The sequence below is a fragment of the Thunnus maccoyii genome, chromosome 8 (genome assembly GCF_910596095.1).
Source record: "Thunnus maccoyii chromosome 8, fThuMac1.1, whole genome shotgun sequence".
NCBI classification, from domain to species: Eukaryota; Metazoa; Chordata; class Actinopteri; order Scombriformes; family Scombridae; genus Thunnus; species Thunnus maccoyii.
Window position 1 is genome coordinate 3455402 of NC_056540.1, and position 16303 is coordinate 3471704.

At 41.8% G+C, this 16303-nt stretch overlaps 2 protein-coding genes across 3 annotated transcripts; one reads left to right on the forward strand and one right to left on the reverse strand.

The window, feature by feature from the left end:
• The first annotated feature begins 522 nt into the window (after positions 1–522).
• zgc:113425 (uncharacterized protein LOC541425 homolog) lies at positions 523–6803 on the forward strand. Of its 2 annotated transcripts, none has more exons than XM_042418952.1 (6): positions 523–1011; positions 1366–1425; positions 3397–3528; positions 3905–4051; positions 6076–6133; positions 6248–6803. In XM_042418952.1, the coding sequence occupies exons 1-6, from the start codon at positions 847–849 to the stop codon at positions 6355–6357; spliced, it is 672 nt and encodes a 223-aa protein (XP_042274886.1). In that variant the 5' UTR covers positions 523–846; the 3' UTR covers positions 6358–6803. The 2 variants fall into 2 exon arrangements, with proteins under 2 accessions (XP_042274886.1, XP_042274885.1); XM_042418951.1 differs by having other exon boundaries at positions 527–1011; positions 6245–6803.
• A 3428-nt stretch (positions 6804–10231) lies between these two features.
• Positions 10232–12282, reverse strand: rab33ba (RAB33B, member RAS oncogene family a). Its single transcript, XM_042418950.1, has 2 exons — positions 11556–12282; positions 10232–10726 (listed from the first exon to the last, which is right to left on the reverse strand). The coding sequence occupies exons 1-2, from the start codon at positions 11781–11783 to the stop codon at positions 10232–10234; spliced, it is 723 nt and encodes a 240-aa protein (XP_042274884.1). The 5' UTR covers positions 11784–12282.
• Positions 12283–16303: the final 4021 nt, after the last annotated feature.

The following is a 16303-nucleotide window of genomic DNA, read 5'->3' on the forward strand; positions in this document are numbered from 1 at the left end:
ATGTAAGTTCCTGAAAAAAGTAACTGTACTACACATAAATACCTTTTAGTACACTTTAATGAATTGCAACTATTTTGAGATTTAAGGATCACAATGAAGAGTTAAAATTAAGTCTGAGGAAGGATACAAATGCTGTTAAATTGTATAATTGCAGTGCTAAAAGCTAGCTTAGCCAGCATAAATTCAAGTTCAGTATAATTTAACTTTTCATATATGTTTCCATACAAAGGTAACTGATGTCATTTTGAATACCATTCCTTTTTTGTAATTTATGTAAGAACGTCCTTAATATTAATTTACTCTTTTCTTAACAATTATTTACTTCCTTAAAGAGCAGATTGCAATATCTTCACAATAACTTATTATATTTTATGATGAGTCTGCTGAAGCAACATCTTTCCCACGGGCTTATTTAGCGTTGCTCAGTTATGAGTTTGTTGGTTAATGTTGGTGGAAACGTCAGTTTGCCTAACCTAGGGGGCGGGGTTGTCAGCCTGAGAGTCTAAACTCAGGGCTGGAAAAGCGACAGCGCACCTGCTGCTGGTCAGCCAGGTTAATGGATAAACTTCCTACCTGCTGAACCGACACTGAAACCAGCCTACTGTCCGGAACATATACACCACTGGGGAAAATACACCAAGTGTCGCTTCCTGGAATGAAAACAGTTCTATTTTAATTTTCAGACATATTTTCTGCAGTTATCAACACCGAGACTCATGCTTTTAACACAGAAGACTCAAAAACAGACGACGAGCATCAAGCGAACTTGAAGTTTCGCCCACAAGCTGAACTAGATACTGTAGGCTGTATTGTAGGGTCGTCTTTCTAGCGGGTTAACACCTGGAGATGGACCGGTACAGGTACTTTATTTTTAACCAGAAGAGTGTGCTTGTCCTCGGTATCCTGCAGATGGCCTGCGCGGGTCTTTGTCTGGTTTGTGGGTTCATGGACGCTGTTTTCCGCAAGGATACCTCGCTGAGTACCACCAGGACCCCGGTGTGGGGAGGACTGGTGAGACTCATCCTCTATCATACACACTTCAGTAGTGAAACAACACGGGCTCATTGAAACAGCATCAAAAAATATGGAGTAACTAATACGACCACCGATACTGGACTATACACTCAAAATTTGACAGCAAATTTACTCCTTTAAGTGTAGGCTACTATTCTAATCATAACGTAACCGTTTTTACAAATTATTATCTTCATTTCGCCATAGCCATATATCCAATTAACATGAGATATAACGCTGTCATTAGGACAGACCCTCCAGTGTTTCTACCTGTTTAAGTTGCTCACTGGCCTTTGTTCTTTCTGCTGCTGGTTTGTCATTTCATTCATTGCTACTTTCACTTGCTTTTAGATCATGGCCTCTCCAGGTGTTTTGGCGTTGTTTGCCTCCCAAAGGAAAAACTCACTACTGGTAAGTCATGTGCTGGTTTCCACTTGTGTATGTTAACTTTACTTTTCAAGGTTCTGCAAGTTTTTTTTCTTCATTTGCCTCTGGAGTACCTTTCCTTTTCTAATTTTCAGGTATTTGGTGTTTTTGTGATATTCAACTCTGATTTTTCATTTTGATCTCCTGTCTGTAATATTCTCATGTGAACCTGAGTGTCCATTAATGAAACACTAAGCCATGGCAGTGTTCTACCTTTTCTCAGCAGTGGTGTGCACAGACACATTCATTGCAGGTGGTGTTGTGACCTCACTGATTTCTCTTTCCCCTTAACTTACTCTGAAAGCCATATCACATCTCTGCGATGCCTAACCAATAACCCTGACCCCAGCGATGGAGGGCAGCGCTACCACGAACACTGTTTGAAGGAGAAACAGACTTGGTCACAAGAAATGATCACTGGAAAGTGTCCATGATAGATGCACAGTGTTTTGGTACTGTACACACTTGGCATCCTCCACCCCCCTGTACATGAACCGACAACAATCTGGCACATTCAGCATTGTTGCTTGATGTTCAAAAATCTGAACAAATATATGAAAACCTGGACAAATAAACCAAAATTACAGTACCTGTATGGAGAGACACTGCTAGAGGAAAAGGGGGGGGAAATATGTTTTTAGTAATACGGGTGAACCGACCCTTTACAGCTAAACTGAAAACTCCCTGTACTCATTTCCTTGGACAAAAATAAAAAAGAAGGATTGAGGAAATGGTGTTTTGCTGAAATAAAATTGTCCCAACATTTTTTGAAGGCACAGATTGCACTTTGTGACAGCTGCTATATTCACACAAAAAACTGTTAAACTTGAATCTGTGTGTAATATCTTGATGTGTAGAAAAGGAAAAAGGTAGATAAGCACAGTTATGTTAGTTAAGTTATTGTTGCTGTGTCCTGTGTGTGTGAAATGTCTGTTTGGACATGCTCATATTATTCCTGCTGCTGGTGTTTAACCTGCTGAAAGACAAGGGGACAATAGAAGTTGGAGGCAACTCATTCACCAAACATCATCAGTATTGACGTTTCTGCAAAACAACACATTACAAAAGCATCATCCATAAGACTCAGCCATTTATACTATATACTCTACTCTGCACTGGGTAGATGATAACACTTGCTGGTTGTGGTGGTGCATAATGGAAGGGATGATGGCTCCCTCCTGCCCCAAACATTTGTGCACACTACAGGATTTAGATCACCACCAAAGCTTCAAAGTGTACCCAAACAGATTTAAAATTCTAGGAATTAATGTAAACGGCACAATGACACAGAAGCTATTATATGGTCAGTGTGATAAATTATTGGAAGCAGATCAACCAGTGATCTGTGTGTATTGAACATTGGACTCTTCTCTTTTTAGACATGAGTTCCAAATAGATTTCTAACAGTTTTCTTTTTCTTTGTCATAGTTTACTACCATGGCAAGATGTGGACTCGTGTAGGGAAAGGCATGGCTAGCACTACTATATTATTTCTATAATAACTTGTTTTTAAGGAAGTGAATAGGCTGCAACTAACGATTATTTTCATTATCGATTAATCTGTCGAATACTTTCTCAATTAATCGATTAGTTGTTTGGTTTATACAATGGTGAAAAATGTCAATAACTGTTCCCCACAGCCCAAGATGACGTCCTCAAATGTCTTCTTTTGTCCCGACCAACAGTCCACAGAAACCAGAAAATATCACACTTGAGAAGTTGGAATCAGAGAATTTGGACTATTTTTTTTTTCTTTTTCTAAAGACTCAAACTTAATCAATTTCTAAAATAGCTGGCAATTAATTTAATAGTTGGCACCTAATTGATTAATCATTGCAGCTCTGGGAATGAAATATGTATCGGTTAGATAGTGGGAAATACACACTTTTTTTCTCTCTTATACACACACACACACACACACAGTGTCATTCATTGGCTGTCTACCTGTTCCTCCAGGTGAGTGTGATGGTGGTGGCAGCAGGTCTCTCCTGTGCAGCTGCTGTGTTTACATCAGGTTACTCCTGTTTGACACTCACCTATGGGGAGGAGGATGAAGATGTCTTCCACCACCACGACAGTCCCCAAGTGGTAAACAAACACACACACGCAGTGTATCATGTAGACATTACACACAGCAGATTTGTCAAACACAGGTGTAATTAATAAGGTAAACAGTGTCAGGGCGTTGGTATTGTGCATGCTTGCACACTAACATTGCTTACTGATGCACTTACATGGAACATCAGTAACATTATTAGCTCCACCTGTGATTTTCCTGCCGTGACATCTATTTAGACAGTCAGAGGTGTTAATTCATTTTGATGGTTGTTATGGAGATCATATGTTAGTTAATTTTGAAATTTTTGGTTTGTAGAGTAAGATATGAAGGATAGATTAACAATTATATTATGTGTTTTATAAAACCTCACTACAAGTTTTATACATTGCTTTTCTCTCTGCTCAGACGTTCGTGCTTCATCGAATGGTGAAGGGAGCCAATGCCACCATACTGCTGACCTGCACCATCAGCCTGGTGCTCTCCTCTCTCATCGCCTTCGTCGGCTGCCGTAGTCTTCCCTGCTGTGGCTGCTATGATGCCAGAACTGGACTGGTAGGGAAGAACAGTCATGCTGAATTGCATTCAGTACAGAAGGAAAACACTCTAAACATTGTACCTTGTATGATGTAGCATATCTCAAGTAATTTAGGTGTGGAAACTTTTTTCTAGTTTGAATTAGCCTGCACTGAGAAGTAATGTCTCTGGTTTAACTGTGAGGTTTAGAGGTTGAAGTAAAAATTTGATAATGATGTTTCACCCAACTGTTAAATTGACTGGTTTCTAATCCCTGCCCCCCTCAGTTACTGGTGCTTCACTTTTAATGTTACAAGAGAACAAGCGTTGGGAATGAGGACGTATTGCTATCCTGGGTAATGAGTTTGGCTGGGGTTGCTGGAGTGAAAACTTCCCTAAATCCAATAAAGGAAAGACAGAGCCTCTAATGTTGGCCTGTGATGTAGTAACATCTTAGCTCCCGCACAGGTGTGAAATAGCTACTACACTGTGGATGTTCCATTCCGTAAGAGGGTTTTTCTAACATCACCTTTGACCCCACCATATAATGTAGTTAGCTAATGATATGCTCCTTGGACCTGGAAGTAACGTCATGTCTGCATAAGGCCTGCTGTACCTGGTTATGGTTGCTAAGCTAGGCTCAGACAGTCCCCACTCACGGGAGGGGTTCAGGAAATGATCAGTTGCAGTCACTACTGAACTTGTTAACTTTGAGCCAGTTAGAAGCCCAGAGTTGCAGCTTATGGTCAGCGCCATCTTTTCAGTTTGGAACCAGGATCTTTCAGTTAAGGAGTGCTAGCTAGCTGCTTTTAATGTAGGTTCAGATAAAAACCATGGCGAAGTAAAGCAGTTTGCTTAAGTTTGTAACAAAAAGACGTGGTGAGGAGCAGAAGGAAGAGAATTCTGCTCAAGTACAGCCATCATTGTCAATCCAGACACCTCCTCCTGAGCCAGTTTCTTCTCAACAAGTGCCAAGTAGTAACAACACGAACACGGCTGCTAATTCAGCCCTTTCCCTGTCAGCAGTAGCAACAAGCTGTCCTGTTGAAAGACTCTTTTCAACTGTCAGTCAGATAAAAACTGGCATCAGGGCATCAATGATGAGATACAGACTGAACTCTTTGTTCCTGCTCTCCTTTGAAAGAGAACTGACTGAAGCGTTGGACTGTAATGAAATAATTTGTGTTTGTGCCCAGTCATCTCCTGCTATAATCATCAAAAGTAAGCTAATTTACAATTCCGACTGTAGTAACCTATCGCCTATTTCAGTATTGTTTATTGGGTGTAGTTTTTGTTGGGTGTACAATTGGATTTTATGCTGATGTTGCTGTCTGCCTTCCGTGGTTTATGTGGCCACCGTGCCAAGCATTATTTTTAACGTTACTGAGGATGTTGGTGCTGGTGTACCTCTATCCATACACTTTAGCTATTTTATTTCAGCTGAAATAGTTTGATGATAACATCAGTATTAATATTTTAGTTAATTTGAGCACTGGTGAGTACTCCAGGTGAATCTACATATATGGGTAGGAAGGTATGGGACCAGCAGGCACTGGGAAGGGTTTATAGTTCTTTTTACCAGGGCAGGAGAGGCTGCAGACGCCATTGCTCTCTGTTCACTTGCTGAAATGGTAAAATAAACCACACAAAACATCATGCTTGCCTGGATATTGGACTTGTTTTCCTTGCCTAAGATTCATTCCTGAGGTGTCTCTGTGGTTGTTTGATTTTGAGTTTGTTTTATTTTATTTTTATTATTTAACTGAGGACATATCGCCACTACAGTTGTAATGGCCTATTATTGATTAACATATGCATTTCAGAACCTATTCAGTTTGATTAGTCTTGGACAGGCTAAGCCCACTCTGTGCCCACCACACACATTTCTGCCTATGCTACTGTACTGTAGATTTCAGTTTTATGTTTTATTCAACATTGCCCCTTTGATTATTCTGAGAACAAGGATTTTATCTTCCAAAAAATGACATTTTGTAGCAAAATAACGCTTTGATTTTTAAATCAGACTCACTTTTCTTTCTCATTTGTAATGTTTGTGTGTGCAGGAGACACTGGTTCCTCAGTGCGACCCCGGGGACACTGAGATGGTGTGTACCTGGCAAGGTAAGGACAGCTGTTAAATGTCCTTAGCCACCATAGTTGTAATTTTACCATTTGATGGTGAAGCTTTGCTTTCAGCAGTCAGTCTGTGATGTAGTTCTCCTCTCTGTCCAGCAGGTGGTGACGACAGACTCTTCAACTCTCCAGCTCAGTCCACTGACCAGGGCAGCAGAGTGGAGGAAGAGGAGGGACCCTCTAAACTGCCACCATACAGCAGACTGACCTGACACACATCTACATTAGAGTGTCTGCTCCCACTTGTTCCTGTGCGTCTTCATTCCAAATGAGATGATTATGGATTATAATACCTATAAGTTGTGCCTACACATTTCATACTGGTTTTTTTGGCTGGACAGATGGGAGGATTCTTAACAATCCACTTAAGATGAAGAAGCCAAAGTCTTGAAAAACAGGGATGTTTTATAGAGATCTTCATGTGACATATGCGAGTGGTTTGTGCTCACTGATTAGAGCAAGCACTTTGGACTCTGGATGTCTTTATTTGTTCTCTGACCAAAGATTCCTATAGCTAGACTCATTGAAACCTTGCCCAAGTTGCATGTCTGTATGTGTGAGGAAAGAAGACTGAAATAGCAGATTGTCTGTATGCAGTGTGACTGTTAGCTATGATATTTTATTAGTATTTAATTAATAAAACCTGACTGAGCTGTTACCATTTGGTCAACTTGCTGCATCTAAAGAGAGATGACTTCACATTTTGAAATGTTCAGGGTAGTTTATTGCAAGGTTACACATGTCAAAACCATTGCAAGCGTCTCCCTTTTTCTCCTGTCCCCAGTAGTGTCATTCATTAGTCATTAATACCTTTCACTAATTGATATGTTCTTTCTCAGTATTTGCTGGGGGTGGTGGGGGAGATGTTCTCTTCTCAAAAACAAAGGACACTTATTGAACATAAAAAAGCAGCACTCAAATATAGCACAATAAAACGCCCACATGATGTCTTCCACTGTTGACAGGCTGCAGAGATGCAGCTAGCACAGCCTGTCTCTGCTCGTGTTCTTTCCAGTTCCTGTGCATAGCCTCTGAACAGCAAGTCCTGAGAGAAGGCCATTTGGTTTGATTGATAGTCCTTCGAGAAGACGTTAATGTACAGCTAAACCTGGGGTTGATCAGCAGAGGAGCCACAGGACCAGCTGTGGCCGAAGAAAACTGAATAATTTAGACACAGAGCTGCAAACTAACATATACACACCAGCCTCAGGTGCGTAACGGCTGATGGAGACTTACAGTCAGCTTTAACAGTGTTTGTGAGACATGCTGGATATTGTATCACAAGCTTACATACAGGATATGTAGTGGGTGTATAGACATCCATTTACCCAAGAGGTGCACACTACAAAGCCTTACACACTGAGAGGTACTGTATGTTAACTGTTTGATTCACTGGCTAGCCTACACAGTACTGTAGATAACCAATCTGGCTCTTTTATACAGCTGACAAAGACTAACGGCTTTTTTCTATATTCCATTCTTACAGGTTCCCTTTGCATCCTTTATCAAGATAACAGCAGATTCCTGGGACATTTCCCCATCACTGACTTTAGGAATAAACATCTTAGTATATTCAGCATGTTAGGCTGAAATACTGATTCTCAATCTGATGTGTTGGACTTTCGAAGATGAGACCAGTTTTGGCACAGCTCCACTCTTAACCTGCGAGCCACTACTTTAAGTACCCATTAATGGTGCCCTGTGGAGCTGGTGATCACTAATAGTGTTACAGACAAATGGACCCCCCGTTGTGTTTTGTATTGTGCATGTGCACAAGGACACACCAAACCAATGTTTTCACACTATTCTGCTGATTGACATTTGGTGGCAGTAATGTGACGACAAAGGTGAAGACAACTAAATAGCTATCATGAATGTAAGCGCTGCAGGATTTCAAATATTTTTTAAATGTAGCTGTGCAAATGTTTTTATGAGAATAAATGCACTCAGCAAGTTAGTTAGACCTCTAGGTTTGAGGTGTGTTCAGTGAAAAAGACTGAGTGTAAACACAGCTTTAGTTTGTTTACAAGAAAACACCACAGGGTACCTTTAAGTGTTGTCTAACTTCTAACTGGTCTTTAAAGGAACATGAGCTGATGTTGAGAAAATGCTTGTACTGGCCTGGGAGAATGTTTCCATTCATCAAAAGAGCTAAAAGCTGTGTATTCAGACAATGTGATGCTGTGACTTTTTTCCTCTCACCTATTTGTTGCCAATGTTGTCAAGTGACATTTTATTTATTTAATCAGACTTTTCTTTTTAATCCAGCTAGCCCCCATCAGCTGTTTCCAGACTTACTCTAAAATGTGGACCTGCCCAGTAACACCTCACAATAACAGCATGACAAAATCAGTTTTGGGACACATTTTGTCAGGTGCATGCTCAATCTATCAGGAGTCTTAGTGACCTAGTCAACTAACCAGTGCAGGTAGCCCAAACACATGTTGCCTATCCACAGTTCATTCTGCTTACCAGTCTAGACTAGTCCAAAGCCCAGGCTTCTGACAAGCAGGCAGAGGGGTCCAACTGTTCTTACCATTGGAGTACATGATTAAAAAGAAAGAATAATTAAATATCCCATTTTGATTCCTAGTAAGTAAACGTGAATGTGATGACCTCAGTCAATTTTACCACCACCATCCCTTTTTCTCAATCAACTACAAGTCTACCCATGCTTCCTATCCCTGGGTTACAAACAAAGGTTACATATAAACTCACTTCCCTCAAGATATAATGCACTTTTTGTAAAGAGTGAAAGGTTTTCAATCATTTAATTCAAAGCAGCCAGACTTAAAGGTACCCTGCAGAGTTTTTTGACCACTAGTGACGACCATCAGGAGGCGCTGCTTTTAAGCAGGAGTCCTGTATTGTTTGCATCTAAATGCTCTACTAGCATGTGCACGCTGGTGGTGCATACCACCATCTTGTCGATGATTTTTACACTATTGCACTGATCAACAGTTGTTGGTGTTAACAAGATTTAGCAATGTGTCAGCAAAGGCAGAACGGCTGCTAGCTAGCAAACAAGGACGTAAACAATGCAGGTTTATATAATTGTAAAAAAGATTTGCTTTGTTTTAGGGGGAAATAAATGCATTTAGTGTGTTTACTAGGCCTCAATAGATACAGTAAACATGACTGTTTACAAGGAAACTCCATGGGGTACCTTTAATAAAATAGTTGAATCAGAGGGCAGACAAAATAACAAACACCTTAATATACTGTACATGATGACAGTACTACATTACCACAAACTCAAAAAACTAACAGAGATGATCTTCTCTGACAGTTTTGACTAAAAGGTGACTGACTACATAAATAATCAGTCATATATGTGGCAGCCTGTTGTGTTGGATTGCATTATAATGTAAGGTGTTCTGTTATTTTGTCCCCCCCCTTCCATCAATCTGCATAAAAAAGTAATATTCTGTATTCCTGTTGAAATCAATGTAAGTTGTGCATCGTGGCCAGTAATGCGGATCAGGTGCTTCTTCATGATGACATGATGTTGGTCTTGTCTGGATTTTTTTTGCCTCTTACATGTGACAGTGGAAGTTGTTTCAGGTCATTGTTCCCACAAGAGGCAGAAACTTGGATTTAACATTTCACCAGCTGTCAGAAAGAAATTTCCATGGATGACATTTTCTTCCAAACAATCTCAGGTGTTCCTTTACATTATTTATTAATGCTGCTGTGTCTCCATGTTTTCTGTTGCCACAGGACCCTTGTAGGTTAACCTTGGTGGTGCAGGCCCGGGACTGATTTAAGATTTGATTTTTGGCCGAAGTTCAGGATCATTTCCATGAACCAACAGTAGATTTTGGCATTCCAAAACAACACTCGCACTGTAAATACTACCCAAAAAACACTTAAAGTCATTTATAAATGAAAGCTGAAGCATGTGCTTCTGTGTGATGGAGACATTCATACTGTATGTGTGTGTTTCTGATTGTGAGACCATTTTGCTTGGTGCATTCTTTCTTTCTAGACCTCCACTCTTTCTTTAGTTTCTCCCGTCTTCAAACTCATCAGCCTTGTGCAGCCTCACGCTGAAGTTGTCTCCTTCTGTGTCTCCATCTTTCTCCCTCAGCAGCTGCTGCAGCCCCAGCCCCTGGCCCCATCTGCACCATCATCCCTCCCCCTGCTCAGGTTGATGGTGCCCCCTGATCCTCCAGGTGGCTGGCTCAACACCAGAGGCTTCTGAGACTTGAGCTTGTGGGCCACCGTCATAAAAATAGCCTCGACGTGGTCACTGTTTCCGCAGCTTCCGTCCCCCTGGCTGTTTGGGTTCTTTGCAGACGTCTCGAACAAGGGCATGGAGTGGGCGTCGGCGAACTGTTGTGCCACATCCGTGCCAACTTGGATGGAGTCTTGGAGGTCACACTTGTTTCCGACTAGGATCCTAGGAACCTCTGTGCCCAGAGCGTGCTGCTTGCACTCCTCGATCCAGGCGGGGAGGCTGCGGAAGCTGGCAGCGTTGGTAACATCATAGACAAAGACAACAGCGTGCACGTTACGGTAGTAGTGCTGCACCATGGACTTCCTGAAGCGCTCCTGGCCTGCAGTGTCCCACAGCTGGATCTGTGGGGAAGAGTGTGGAAATGAAATCCCATAAAGAGACTAAAACCAACAATTAACTGATTCTACTAAGAAATACTGAGTGTTTATTCAACATCTGATAGATCTTATTCATTTGTACCATAAAGCTTCATTGTTGTCCAAAAACTATTAAAAAAAAACACATCAATGAGCCACAGTGTTGCACTGGGGGACATTTTCCTCCATTACCATAAACACACACACTGCAGTTTATTTTGACTCAAACCCACACACACATCATCCTGCTGCCACAAATACTCACTAGAACACCGAATGTGGATTAATGCTGAAAATAGACCCCAACAAATGCACCTCCTAGCCAAGACAGTTTTGCTTTCAATTTAAGGTGTGCGCCAAGGGAGGGATGGCTGTGATGTCACTGCTATTTACAATGAAGTTGCCTTTCCAATAAACTGTGCGGTTTATATAGTAACTTATATGTGGGACAGTTCAGCTTAAACCAGCAGAAAAACTCTGGTCAAAAAAGTGAGTGAGCAGTACTTGTCACTCCCTTAGTAACTACTGCTGCTGTACCCTTGAGCAAAGCACCTCACCCTCAGCTGCTGCAGTGAAGCTGTTCAGTAGCTATCAGAGCTGCAGGGCTGCACATGATAGTAAACATGCTCACTAACACTGTCCTCCTGCAGACTAACACACAGGCTTGCTGGCTGTATTTAATGGGCTTTTTTACTAATATGGATATCCATCTATTTCTATCTACAGACTGCTTGAGTTTTGCACGACTCTGTTTCCCCACATCAGAACCAGCAGCATACCCACTTCTCCTAGTAACAGTGTCTGCAATGCACACCTTGATATTCTCGCCGTCGATCTCGACCAGCCTCTCCCTGAAGTCCACACCGATCGTGGCCTCGGTCTTCTCGGGGAACTTGCCGGCACAGAAGCGGTACGTGAGGCAAGTCTTCCCGACACCCGAGTCCCCGATCACAATGATTTTGAAGATGCGGGTCCTCGGCGGCGGAAGTGTCGAGCTCGTCAGAGAGCCGGAGAATTCACCCGACGACCCGCTCTCCGCCATGTCCGCGACGGGCTGTGGATGATCAGCAGGGAAAGCTGCTGCTGGATGACGAGGAGGCGTTAGCAACACCAGCTACCGCTCCGTGTCCAAACTCACAGACATGAATTCACTACACATAACATTTAAGCGACGTTCATATGTTGTCAATACGCATATCTGTATCTCTAGTTAAACCAGTGCATCCCAGTAAACACTCCCAATCCTCAGCTGTGAAGCCACGTACAATGTTGTTCAGGGAAGTCGCTTCTCGCGAGATAAAGTTTTGCAGCATTCACTGTCCCGTTAGCAAGACCGTAAAATCGAGATTCACACTAGAACCTCAACGTTCAGATAGTAAATACTCGTCGCCTCTGAATTGAATACTGTTCAATTCAGTTCGCAGTTGTTAACTACCACTAAAGATGGTACTAGAAAATACCACCCTCACCAACATCCTGTGTTTGCTTCATGTCAATAAAGCATGAACAGACAGACCATGCTGGATTAAGGCAGACAGACAGATAGATAGTCTTGGTAGTCAAATGCTGGGAGGTAGCTAGTCCTATTCAGTGTTTTTCAATGCTTTACGGCACCATGTCCTGATAGGGTAGGCCTATATTAAACTGTCCAAATATAGTAAATAGTTTTTCTGGATTGCCATCGCCACCACATGCGCTCATGTGTAGAAAGCGACATCTGCTGGTTAAATGGAAAAAATAATCAGATTTCTGTGAAAAAAACATTTCATGAAAAATAATTTCACAATGATAAACTAAAACACCATTTGTAATGAATATGAGCATAATCAAAGTGTTCAAGGGCTTGATCCTTGTCAGAAGTTAATGAGTTAAACTTAAAGGACAGGTTCACAGTTTTTCAAGTCTGTCTTACAAAAACTGTCAGGTGTCCATTTGAACAGTGAAAGAGGTTTTCCTTGCTGTAATAATTCCTCCTGTTCATACTGACTATTTAAGGTCCCCTTCAATAGTGCTTTCAATATAAATGATGGGGGCCAAAATCCACAATTTTGCATAAAAATGCATTTAAAAGATGATGTGAAGCTTATATGAGGCTTCAGCAGTCTGAGTTAGTCATATCAAGTGGATATCTGACACATTTACAGTCTTTTTCAAATTCCATCAAATTCCCTCTTTGTGTTTCCTCGGACAGTGTTTCCCTGTTGAGCTGTGGTGAGGTATTGTACAGGTGAGGTGTTATCTCCTGCTTTGGCATTTCAGCCTGTCGCACTGCCACCAGTGCCCTTAGGTCAGCTGCAGGGTCGTCAGCTGGAGACCGCCGCCCCTATTCCAGTACATCTCCCAGTGGAGGGTAGTGGCGTGTTGGGGACGTCCCCCACCACCCCCTGCAGCTGCCTTTACAGGGGTGTCAACCTTCAAAGGTGATCCTTCCTCTGAAGCAGCAGCCATTAGTTGACTGTTGCCATAGGAAGTACAGTAACAAAAAGAGGGACTTTGGCATAAAAAGACTGTTATGTTGCAAGATATCTACTTGATTGACTCATTTGGCCTCCATTTACATTTACATTTACTTACACTGTAGCTGCAATATTATGGGATCTTCTAATGGTCGGTAGCCTATGAACAAAAGGAATGATTATGGCAAGAATAACCTATTTCAGTGTTCATTTGAGCACCTGACTATTTTTTTAAGACAGACTTGAAAAATTGTTAATCTACCCTTTAAATATTAATGGACAATGTAGTGAACAGGTTTCAGAAGCAAAATAATTCAGCCTTGTGTTAGATTCCCACCTAAAATTTAAGAGACATGTTAAAATGGTAGTAGTAGCAGTAGTTTTATGCACTCCATGGACTTTTCACATATAAGTTATTGCGTTACTTTTTGGTCACAAGCAGCATCTACAACAATCAAGCCTCTTATGATGATAGATGGTCAAGCAATTCAAATTTTGGACAAGAAGTTGACGCCACTTGCCATGTTCTTAAGAAATTAAATATGTTGATAATTTCATTAAATTTGCAAATCTCAAACTCAATAAATGCCTAAAGGCACTCAGGTGTTCAGTGAACTGGTGGTTCCTCTCAGGGTTTCTGGCTCAGCAACACAAGGAGCATCTGCTGGGAATTGTAAGGAGCCCTTTTATACTTCCTCATTTGGACTGAGAACTTTTTCTGCTCAGGGGATCAACATGTGGAACTCTTTACCCCAGAACTCACAATGGACCATGACTGGGATTAACTTGAAACCATTTTTAAAGAGGGATCAGTCATGTAGTCATGAGTGATCTGGTGCATCTCAATTTATATGATATTTCTATTGTCTCGTTTGTAAATTGTTTGTGTTATATGGTGTTTTTATGTATTTTCTTGTGGAGTTTTGTGTTTTGTACATTAATGTATGTGTGTACGTTATTGAGTTTTGTGCTTCATACATTTCCATATATATTTTATTGTTGGGTTTTATGTATTTGCATATTAGGCTATAAATGCTGTGGTATGTGGCATTAGTCCATGCTATATACTTTTCTCTGTACAAATAAACACTGAAAAAAAAGAAGAAACATGTATGCATTCAATTGTACCTGCCCCCAGTGTGTGTATTGTTGAGATGTGTGCTGCTTGTGTGTGCTCTGCTGCGTATATTGTCAAATTGCTTCACTGGGAAAGAATAAAGTCCTTTGAATTGAATAACCAAATTGTTAAATTAAAATTGGCTGCTCCCGCATTAAAGTCATGGTTTCACACTGTGGTTTGACACAAAAGAGGAAGAGAAATTCAGTATGTTCTTTTTAAATCTTTGGTCTTTGCAGTTGTATGCTACACTTCACTAGCTTGATAATCAGACTCAATCACCCCACAGTGCAGCCTATAGTGAAGGCTTTCTGTTATAAATCTATAAAGTTATTTCCTTGGGTTTGACAACACTCCTTTAGAACCCCAGAATATATCAGGTGAAAGATACATCCTATGGATGCGCTAGGACACATCATCAGTGATATTTCCTGGTTTCATTTGATGTTTCAGGTCTCACAACAAAATAACACCCTCGCCCAGGTGACTCAGTCGGGTTTGATCAGTTCCCAACTTGCATCCCAGCAGCATTAGTCCACAAATCACTCCTCTTTATCCACATCATCTGGAGGCACTCTCTGCTGCCTCTGCTGCAGCCCTGATGGCTCTTCTCTTCAGAGGCCCACTCATGCCCAGCAGAGTGTAGACTCTGTAGAGAGAGTGGCTGGTAAAGCCTGTATAGACTACTTCTACTGGGTGGCAGTGTGCTCGCCAACCCTGTTCCCAGCATTCCTCCAAGAGTCCCTGGTACAAGGGCAAGCTGTTGTGAGGCCACTGACAAAATGACGATGTCTGGTTGCAAAGATGTTGCTGCAATCTGTGCCAGAAACTTGAGTTGCTCGCCCAGATGAACCATTAGCTGCTAGTCCTATGCGGTGGTAAGTAGACCCACAGAAGCTTTGGGCTGTGGTTTGGGCTGCTCCTCTGCCTTAATGAATGTAATCTGCTTTCTAGGGGGGCAGTGGTGCTGTTTGTTATGGCTAAGAAGACACTCTCGGCTACTGCCTTCAGCACCTGGTCATGATGCCAGCGGTAGCGACTGTCCCCCAGGGCCTTCAGGCAGCTGCTCAGGATGTGTTTGAGTGTCCTACTCCCAGAGCAGAGAAGGCGAGAAGGTGTGTCAGCCTTGTCCCAGAGCTGGAGGTTTGCCAGGCTGGGTAAGATTTTATAAACGGCTTCAATCAAGAACTTTATGTACTGGGGCTCTGCTCGCCAGATGTCAGTCCAAGTGAACCTTCGTTCCACCACATTCTCCCATCTCCTTCAAGCCCCCTGCTGCCACATGTCTGCCATATCGCTTGTTCTTGCTTCCTCTACTGCTGTTCTCACTTCTTCCTGGACAAGCAGCCGCCTCTCCTTGCCCTGGACCTTGTTGTATTGCGGTGTCAGAAAGCTGCCCAAGCCTGTTCTTCCAATTACCACTGCCCTCACCACCGCCGCATGCCTCAGCCTCGTTTCTGCCCTCTCCAGCTCCCTGGTGGTGTTCCATTTCCTGCCAGTGTTGATTTCAATGCTAGCCGCTGAGACTCTGTGATCATTATCACAGTAAAGGCCTACAGCTGTTTCCACAATGTAAACAGAACTTTCTTGTGTAAAATTCTGGCATTGTTAACAAAGTCTACACTCTTCTTTCTTGTACTTTAGAATACTTTCATATATTCCTCCAGTACTCACAATTATTAATCACTACACATAGTATTAAAGCAGGAATTCTGTGTATCAATAACCACACATGCATCCACATACTGTATTTCTGAGCATGCATCTAGTAGAACAGTTGTTGTAGATGAACTGTGGAGGCTGCAGGAAGCCCAGGCATCTGTGGTGACATCCCTGTCTTTCCTGAAAAAAAACATACAGACATATTTAAAAGGATATGTGAGAGAAAATCAAGAATGTAAAAAGATGACATTGATTACATGTATGTGTGTCTCATGACTTTATTTAACCAGTTACACATGTCCTAAGCAAGTGGAATCCATTGGACTT